The sequence below is a fragment of the Endocarpon pusillum genome, assembly GCF_000464535.1.
Source record: "Endocarpon pusillum Z07020 unplaced genomic scaffold scaffold4345, whole genome shotgun sequence".
Taxonomy (NCBI): Eukaryota; Fungi; Ascomycota; class Eurotiomycetes; order Verrucariales; family Verrucariaceae; genus Endocarpon; species Endocarpon pusillum.
Window position 1 is genome coordinate 1 of NW_006916422.1, and position 9,495 is coordinate 9,495.

The 9,495-nt window shown below is 47.5% G+C and overlaps 4 protein-coding genes across 4 annotated transcripts; 3 read left to right on the top strand and 1 right to left on the bottom strand.

Annotated features, from left to right (window-relative positions):
- Positions 1-3,074: 3,074 nt before the first annotated feature.
- On the top strand, positions 3,075-3,761 carry EPUS_02452 (uncharacterized protein; the record flags this gene model as incomplete). Its single annotated transcript, XM_007805453.1, has 1 exon — positions 3,075-3,761. One exon carries the CDS (start codon positions 3,075-3,077, stop codon positions 3,759-3,761), a length of 687 nt encoding a protein of 228 aa, XP_007803644.1.
- A 1,062-nt stretch (positions 3,762-4,823) lies between these two features.
- On the top strand, positions 4,824-6,236 carry EPUS_02453 (uncharacterized protein; the record flags this gene model as incomplete). Its single annotated transcript, XM_007805454.1, has 1 exon — positions 4,824-6,236. One exon carries the CDS (start codon positions 4,824-4,826, stop codon positions 6,234-6,236), a length of 1,413 nt encoding a protein of 470 aa, XP_007803645.1.
- A 642-nt stretch (positions 6,237-6,878) lies between these two features.
- EPUS_02454 (Translation machinery-associated protein 20) lies at positions 6,879-7,600 on the bottom strand (the record flags this gene model as incomplete). Its single annotated transcript, XM_007805455.1, has 3 exons — positions 6,879-7,269; positions 7,358-7,498; positions 7,587-7,600. 3 exons carry the CDS (start codon positions 7,598-7,600, stop codon positions 6,879-6,881), a joined length of 546 nt encoding a protein of 181 aa, XP_007803646.1.
- Positions 7,601-7,952: 352 nt separating this feature from the next.
- EPUS_02455 (uncharacterized protein) lies at positions 7,953-9,383 on the top strand (the record flags this gene model as incomplete). The annotated part of the gene is made up of 3 exons (XM_007805456.1): positions 7,953-8,364; positions 8,537-9,273; positions 9,318-9,383. 3 exons carry the CDS (start codon positions 7,953-7,955, stop codon positions 9,381-9,383), a joined length of 1,215 nt encoding a protein of 404 aa, XP_007803647.1.
- Positions 9,384-9,495: the final 112 nt, after the last annotated feature.

Consider the following 9,495-nt stretch of genomic DNA (forward strand, 5'->3'; position numbering starts at 1 on the left):
TTAGTTACTTATATAAAATAAGCTCTGCTTAAAATTATATAACATAGTATTAAACGATATTATATAGAACTACCTTGAGGTCTTGTAAAAGGCTTATAAGTAATTTATTATAAGACTTATTAATATTATATTATAGGATCTTAAGGTTTTAAGTTTATATTATATATTCTATTATTTTTCTATTTCTAAGGTGATTTAGCTTTCTCTAAGGAGAGATTAAATATTATAGCTCTATATAGAGTCTTCTTTTAGCTTATTTCTTAAGCCTGCTAATCAGCCTTATACTAGCTTTCTTTTGTATATCCCTTTAACCTAAGTTTATTCTTTGTCTAGTTCTAGTGTCTCTTCCTGTTATACGAAGGCCTATTATTAATTAATATTTAGAAAAGGGGAAGGGGAAAAAGGAAATAAAGTAAGGGAGGGCAAGAGAGAAGAGGAAGGGGTAGGAGTCTAGAAAAAGGGGATAGAAATCTAAGAGGAAGAGGAAGGAGAAGGCTTTTTATTTATAATTATGTATATGAACCCTTAGGCCTTGTTCTTATAATTATATTACATCTTTGACTATTTGTTTTCCTGGATCAGACATATTAATAATCACGCCTTATAGCCTTCTGAGCAAAGGCTATATTATATAGCTTTCTAGTTAGTCTTTTTAATACATGCTCCTGTTCTGTAGTTTCCTATATAATAACCGCAGATCTAATCTTTTTAACACTAGGTAAATATGTATCTAAAGCCTTAACATTTATAGTATTATCAAATTTATAAGGATTTATTATATTATATAACTGACTTAAACTTTATATTATAAATGAGTTCTTTGTCCAGAACCTTATTAGTTATCTTTGCGTATACTAGCTTCAGAATTATATAATTAAACTTGCCCTTTATTAGTATGCTTTTTAGCTATCTTAAGTATATAATCTTTAATATTAAGAAAAGTCTGGTGTTTTCTTGCTCTAGTTCTTTAGTTATTTCTTATTTATTCTAGTTTATTTCTATTTATATAGATTTAATTAAGACTTTATATATTTTAGACTTTACTTAAGCAAGAGGACTTAGTGCTTTTATCTAGAATATATCTTTTTAAAGTCTTATACAGAATTCTGTATTATTTATATATAAGGCTATTTCCTTATTTAATAGCTTCTTTATAGTAATAATAAATTTCTTTCCTTTTATATTATTATATTACTTATTAATTATCTTTATTATCTTTTTTATAAATAGCTTATTAACTTTGTCCTTTTCTTAGCTACTAGTAAGTTATATAATTATCTTTGTAGTCTCTAAGAGTGATTAATTAGTTGATTAAGGTTTCTTAGCAGAGGGCTTTACAGGCCGTTACTATATAGCGTCTGCGTACGACTAAGGTTTTCCCCTTAGTTAGGGGGCTAGGGCTAATCTTGTCAGGGCTTGCTCTATCTGTTCTAATTGTGCTGCTAGGTCCTAGGCTTGATCTTGTTTCTCTAATAGGTTATTTATAGTGTGTGCTTCTCGTGATTTAGGCGCATTCCTCTAAGGGGTAGGCGCGTTCTAGTTTTATTACTTATAAGAGCAGAGGTAGAGAATAGGATTGAGGAGTAGTCGTACATCATGCTATAGGACTGCCTCTTCTAGGCCTTTATAGGTTTCTTCTTATGCTTAAATGAATTCGCGTACGAAGTCAATTATTTATATATGTATATCTGTTATATTTGCCAAATTCGTCTATTATATGCTTTATAACCTTAAGTAATTAATATATAAATATTAGGTTAATAGAATTTACTACTATTATATAACAACTCTATCAAAAAATTTCCTCTAAATTTTCAAGTCTGCTTTGTCTCTTATTTCTCTCTTCCACATAATATTGAGATAAAAGTTTTTATATATAATTCATTTTCTAATATTTTATAACAACTTAAGAACACTTTTTAGATAGTTTATTACCTAGGAAAAGTAGTTAGCTTAAATTGAAAAGTATGTTTTTTGGTGCAAAATGTTAGGATTTTGAGGTGTGTTGAGAGTTGAACGCGCCCCGGATCTAGCGCCCCGGTGCTTGGCGTGGCCATTGTGCTTGGTATGTGTTCTGCAGCGCTTGGTGACAAGCACATGCTTGGCACTAGACTTGGCTTGTGTGTCTTGGCGCCTGGATGTATCTGTTGCGCCTTTGTATCTTTGCTCATAGTTCTTCTTCTTCTTCTTCTTCTTCTTTGTAGCCAATATACACTTTGCGCATGCTCTACCCCTTTCGATGCCTTAGCACTCTAACATAGAATTCGCAAAACTACTCGAAAAAATAATTAATAGTCTGATTCGTCAATTTCGATACCCACAGAGCCTCCACGCAGGCTACATACGATAGTCGATACTCCATAGCGTACACGACTTCTTTACGCTGCGCAGGCTACAACTGACAGATTACCTCGAAAAAAAATCTTTTTAATCAATCCCATCGCACTCCCAACTAGAAGAGTCCTTATACCAGGACCGACATGGTCTAGGACTTCTACTATATTTAGAACTTGGACGGTGACGACACAAACCTTGCTACAGCCATACAGGTAGAGGGCCGCTCATGCTTGACAGTGTCCTAGGCAAGCAGACCCGTGATCGGCGTTAGCACTCAACGGAGAAAGGAGGGGCGGGGTTGGAGGTGCGCCACGGGTTGACTGGCCAGAGAGGTGGTCAATTCGACTAGAAATGAAGACATTATTATGTACAACTTAAGTTGTCAGATCGAGCAAAGCCTCAAGTGATGACGTTGGCAGTCATGCTCACCAGCTTTCGTGTCTTGGAGTGTGCTTTGGAGGACTGCCTGACTGGTGCTGCGTTAGAACTTGAAACGCGGCCAGGGACCAAAACAAACTTTTACTTGTACGGAACGCCACCAGCAAAATCTTATCGAAAGGGGAGAAGCCAATCACTCTGGTTATAATAGTTTTTGACCTGCCGCCGTCTTGTTTGGCTTGCTGAGACCTACGGACAGTTTTTTCACTCACCCCTGGAGGAGTGATCACAAAAGTCATGGTCGAAAAGCTGTTCGAAACGCCAACTGGAAGCACATGTTCCTTGACGATATCTTGTCCATGCCTGACTCGTGGGAGTATCCTTTCTTTGCGGCTTGGGATACAGCATTTCACTGCATACCGCTGGCCATGATTGACCCCGACTTTGCTAAGAAACAGCTTGATCTTCTCACCCGAGAATGGTACATGCATCCAAACGGCCAGCTCCCAGCTTACGAGTGGAATTTTGGGGATGTAAATCCACCGGTACATGCTTGGTCGGTCTTCCGAACCTTCAAGATCGAGCGCAAAATGTATGGACGCCAAGATCTTGACTTCTTAGAACGAGTCTTCCAAAAGCTGTTGCTCAATTTCACATGGTGGGTCAATCGTAAAGATTATGACGGCAAGAACGTCTTTGAGGGCGGCTTTCTGGGTCTAGACAATATCGGACTCTTCAATCGCTCCGAGCCCTTACCAACAGGTGGTGTGCTCGAACAAGCCGATTCAACAGGCTGGATGGCCTTCTATTGTCTGTCCATGCTGAACATTGCTCTCGAACTGGCCAAGCATCGCCGCATATACGAAGACATCGCCTCGAAATTCTTCGAGCACTTCATCCTCATCTCCGACGCCATGACCTTTCGAGCAGGAGGGGCTGAGAAATCGCTGTGGAACGAGGAAGACGGCTTCTACTACGATGCTATCTCCTGGGGCGGCCCATGGACTCAACAACTTCCCGTACGGTCGCTCGTAGGACTGATATAATGCGCCGATCGTGTTAGCGAGAAGTGGGCGGTGGTGAGGGTGGCAATGGTGTCGAACCAGTTACCTCCACAAGGGACCGGAGACGCCTGGCCCGGGGCGCTAGATAAGATTGTCGACATACGTAGTAGTCGTCAGCATCATCGGTTGATATCAGCGAATCGTGAGCATAGAACTTTGGCCGACATGGAGCTGGTGTCAGCCCGCGGCGGCTAGGAATGCCAGCCCCGGGGGCGCAGCCGCCAGCTGACACAGTTTCGGGATGGGTGGACAAAGCGGCGTGATGGTCACTGAAGGTCGCATGCAGACATCAACGCTATCGTGGTCGGGGGGGGTGGTGACCAATATATAGACGAGCGACGCGGCAACCGCCGAAAGATAAAAGCGGCAAGCGGTCACGGGGGGGCGCCTGACCCGATGCGGTCGGAGCACCCCCGGCACCCTGACGCAGAGTACGGAGTATAACTACTAGTATCTCGGAATGTTATCCCGTTGGAGGAAATTTTATCCCCACTTTGAACATGCAGCTTACCACAGCACCTACGTAGGCCGGTCAGGGTTGGATGGACAGGTGGGAGCAGCAATGCTTATGTAGTAACCTCTACTTCATTATAAGCATGCATCATGCAGTTCGAATAATTTGATCCGTCCAGTAATAAGTTGAGAAAGTCTCACCAACTCGCTCCAAATTTGGCACAATACGTCTCAGGCTCAAGGCAGACACCATTCACCGATCATTGATCCAGGAGCCAGTACGCACTTATGAATGATAACCTGCTTTCCAATATACTTCTTCAGGGCGGCTCTTGACTCGTGATTCTCCAAGCTCCGTGTTATGGATTAAGCAGGTAAGAATAAGGTTCTTACTTGTTGGTCCCAAGTTGAGAATTGGAGGTCGTAATGATGATGATGTTGATGATGATCAGCCGGAACGCAGGTTGCCCCGCTATTGGCTAGCTGCTCTTTATAGGGAGTCGGTACCGGTCCAGAGACTTCCATCACTCACCTGCCTATGGAGTATCTGCACGCACCAGCAGATAACATCGAACTTTACTAATAATCATCATGGGGTGGCCTCAGGTCGAGCCCACCACATCTCATTTGACCTACCTCATCGTCTCCGTCTTCCTCATAGCGTATGCGCTCTACTCTGAACTGATCCGTAACCGACTTCATCTCTCTGAACCTCCTCTCGCAACCCTCGTTGGCATCATCTTCGGACCACGAGGTATCGGTATTCTGAATCCGGAGAGCTGGGGCTGGCAGGACGACATAAGCCAGGAGTTCACGCGCATCATCGTGGGAGTCCAAGTTTTCGCGACAGCCATTGAGCTACCTAAAAGATGGCTATCACGTCATTGGCGAAGTGTGGCGATGATGCTTGGTCCGGTCATGATATTTGGCTGGCTGGCCTCGGCTTTGATTGTCTACCTCATCCTGAAGACGAAGTTCACCACTGCATTAATCATTGGAGCATGCCTTACACCAACTGACCCCGTACTGTCCGCCAGTGTTTTGGGCGAAGCCAAGTTCTCGCAGAGGATCCCCAAACGTCTACGCCATCTTCTTTCAGCCGAGTCTGGCTGCAATGATGGAATTTCCTTTCCCCTTCTCTATGCTGGACTACTTGCCGTCACTAAACCCACGGCCGGTGATGCTGTCAAGGACTGGTTTCTAGACGTGATTATCTGGCAATGCCTGATTGGCACTGGCATCGGCGTGCTTATCGGTATAGCTGCCAACAAGCTTCTCAAGCTATGCGAGAAGAATGGTTACATCCAGGATTTCACTCTTTTTGTGTTTTACTTCCTGTTAGCCATATTCTGCATCGGTGTGGGCAGCACCCTAGGTTCGGACGATTTCCTGGTTGCTTTTGGAGCAGGCACCGCCTTTGCATGGGATGGCTGGTTCACCGAAAAGACTGAAAAGGTCAAGCTGCCCAACGTCATTGATTTACTGCTTAATTCTACTTTCTTTGTCTATTTCGGTGCCATTGTACCTTGGGAACAATTCACAGGGCAAATGAATGCGTGGAAACTGCTGGCTTGTCTGGTGCTGATCTTACTGCTGCGTCGCATACCCATCGTCCTTGTGACGCACCGCTGGATTCCTGATGTTGGGAATTACCGAGAAGCCCTCTTCTCTGGTCACTTTGGCCCGATAGGCGTCGGTGCGCTGTTCCTAGCCATTGAGGCACGAGCGAGACTCGAGACAGGAACCTCCGATCCTCTTCCACATCCTCCCGAACACTCACCATACAAGGCTGCTATAGATACGGTTTGGCCAGTCATCTGCTTTGTTGTAATTGGATCCATCATGGTTCATGGATCTTCCGCAATGGTCATGAGTGTGGTGGGCCATTTTACCCGGCCGAAGAAGGAGCGAGCTCCGCTGATTGGAGGGGAAACAGAGAGATTGTACGGCATGGTCAACGGTAATGACGTGGCCAGTCTGGCAAGTGAAGATTCGGAGTCATAGGGCTTGTCTTGACTGCTTTGGCGGTAAGTATCGAGGACTCATTGACCTCTTATCAATGGAAGCTTGTTAGGGCGACGGCTCGGGTAGATAACAATTGTGGCAAGTCGAATCACTGACTTCGGGGCGATCGATTCCGGGTTGCAAAAGTGGAAACTCGGATGCATAGCACACGCATGGACTGCTTTTAATCTCATGTATAACTAGAGCATACAACAAGAGCTCAGAGTACTAGAGTCAGGTAGAGGCTGAAACACGAGTAATAGATTGCTAAATAGTCTCCAAGATCGAGAGATCAATATCTGACAATGTCAAGCTGGTATCATTACTGCAGTCCAATGATCCGTTCTGCCCGCATCGTTTTTGTACATTCCTCTTAGTATCTAGCGCGCCCTTCCGAGCTCCTCTCCAGGGGAGTCACTATGTTCGCCCAACCGCTGTTGTGACGCGACAATGCTGCCATTTGGTAGGTGAAGCAATACCTTCCGCCTCTGTCCTTGATATAGATAACGATCACGATCTGGTGCATTATGGTTCATCGCAAATCCATCTCCCATGTGCCCCAATCGACCACACAGGCAAGGCCATATTCTTCCGCAGGCAAGCTTCCATCCTTGAAACCTCAGTATTTCAACCCTCAAGCGATCAATCGAAATTCATCTTCCACAGCCCATCCCCCAAATAATGCCCGCCATCCATTACCACGCCTTTCCCCATCCCCTTCATCTGCTCCGTGCCCATCTTCAATTGTCCCACCATACAGATCTCCTCCTTGCCCTCCGCCTCAATCGCCACCACATCCCCCTCCTTGCACTCGTCCTCCTTGTCCGGCAATCTCCCACCCTTACTCGTCAAACCGGGAGCCATGAGCGTAGCGCCCGAGAGCACGAAGCGGATGGCGCCGCGATCGATGCGGAGACGGGGGAAGGCTTGGGGGAAGGCATGTACGAGTTTGAGGTGTGGGATCAGTGGGTCGTCCATGTGTTGCCAGAAGAGGGGGGTGGAATCGAGAATGTAGAGGGAGACGCGGTCGGGTCTGGATTATTGACAAGGGCAGTGTTAGCTGTTTCGTGAGAAGCGAGTGTGAGAGTGTGAAGGTGCGAAAGAAGAGAGTCTGTGATTACAGTTTGACCAGGTCCAGTTGGCTCTTCTTGGGTATTATTTCATCGATGTAGGGTGCGAGTTTGGGGTAGGTCTCGACGACTTTGGTGCGGATTGCGCGTTGGACGGAGGACTTGACTTTGGACTTCGCGCCAGGGGTGAGGCTGTGGAGACCAAGTCAGCGACGGACGGTGTACCATGGGCGGTGTACCATGGGCGGTGTACCATGGTCAGCTGAGGGAACAGACGTACTCTTTCTTAAACATGGTCGAAGTACTATAAGCGTTAGGTATTCCTTGAAGCGGTGGGTATCTGCTTGTCCAAACTCGATTTGCTTCCTAGGAGAACCCTTTTCCCCGCACAATGGTCCGGAGGTCTCCAATGTGGGGAAAGCTATTGCCAAAACTGTTTAGCGTTTCCGCTCCGCGTACGGGACCTTCGGAATCCCACCCGCACCCGCTCCCGCTCCCGCTCCCGCTTCCCACCTTGCCATTGCCAATTGGCACGTGGTGGTGGACGGGGCGTATCTTTATGCATTGATTCTGTCTAGTTCACCTTCATCTCCACCCCATTGCTGACACTCATTCAGACAAGTGTGGTCAATATGCTACCCTCGCAATGGGGGCAACCAACTCGACACAATCATCCGTCACCCTCAAGACACCCCGAGGCAGCCTCCGCGGCATCCAGCTTTCAGACGCCGCAACTAGTAAACCAGTCTACCACCGTTACACCCGAATTCCCTACGCTCTTCCACCCGTCGGTCCTCTACGCTGGCAGAAGCCACATCGTCTGCCCGATGATTTCTCTTTCAATACCAACGAAGACGGGCCGGGAGACTACACTTCTTTTGGTCCGATCTCTCCTCAGCCCATCTACAATCATGAATCCGCTCGACTGTATCCTCCGGAAGCTGCTCCGGAGCCGGCGAATGTGCAGAGCGAGGATTGCCTGTATCTGAATGTCTGGGTTCCGGCGGGACGAGATAGGGAGAGGCCGGCGGCCGGCTGGCCAGTGCAATTTTATATTCGTTCGTTGTCATCCTTCCTTGAGCCTAGCCTTTTTGTACTATTCTTCGTCGGATATCCTCTCTTAAAGCACACATCTCCCAATGATTCGCTATTGTCGAATTTCAAATCTCCTATTTTCAAGCATACATCTTTATCTCCCACCATTGACTAACCCCGTTACTCGTACTCCAGATGGAGGCTGGCTCCAAGTCGGCGATGCAATGCAAAACAACACCAACGAGCCCTTCGACCTGCTTCTCCACACCTCTCATCCCCGGATCATCGTCTCACCAACCTACCGGCTCAACATCTTCGGCTTCCTCTGTGCCCCCAGTGACCCTAACTCCCCCTCCTCCTCCCCCTGCCCCGGGAACTTCGGCTTCTGGGACCAACGCCTCGCCCTAGAATGGACCCACGCCCACATCTCCTTCTTCTCCGGAAACGCCAACAACATCACCCTCGGCGGTCTCTCCGCCGGCGCCCACTCCGCCATGTTCCAACTCACCTACTCCGCCAGCCGATCACGCCCCGAATCCTCACCCCTGATCCGCCGGCTCTACCTCTGGTCCAACGTCGTCGGCATCCAACCCAACCCGCCCACCTCCCCAGCCATCCACTCGCAATTCAACCAAGTAACAACCCACTTCAACATCGCCGCCTCCCTCCCAACCTGTGAAAAACTCTCCATCCTCCGCACCATACCCGCCCACAATCTGGTCGCGGCAATACCGCATCTAGAACTGCACACCTTCCGCGCGGTGACCGACGAGGAATTCATCCCCTCGGATTTCCTCTCCTCAATCTACCACCCGGACCCCGACCCCGACGCATCCGGATCCGGATCCACCAACTTCTCATCCCGCCTGAAAACAAACCGAGTCAAGATCCTGCTGGGCGAAGTCCAGGACGAAGCGCGCCTATACCGATTGGTGAACGCGCCGACGAGCCTCTCCGGGCTAAAGCTCCAGCTGAGCAACTACTACCCGTCGCGCGTCGTGGACGCACTGTTAAATCACTACCGCCTTCCTACTCCTCCTAACCATCTTAACCCTCCCCCCACATCCTCCCCCCCATCCACCCAGCAACAAGCCACCACCACCCCCCCAGAAAAAGAGCCCTACAGCACCCTCTTCGCCACCACCACCGCCAGC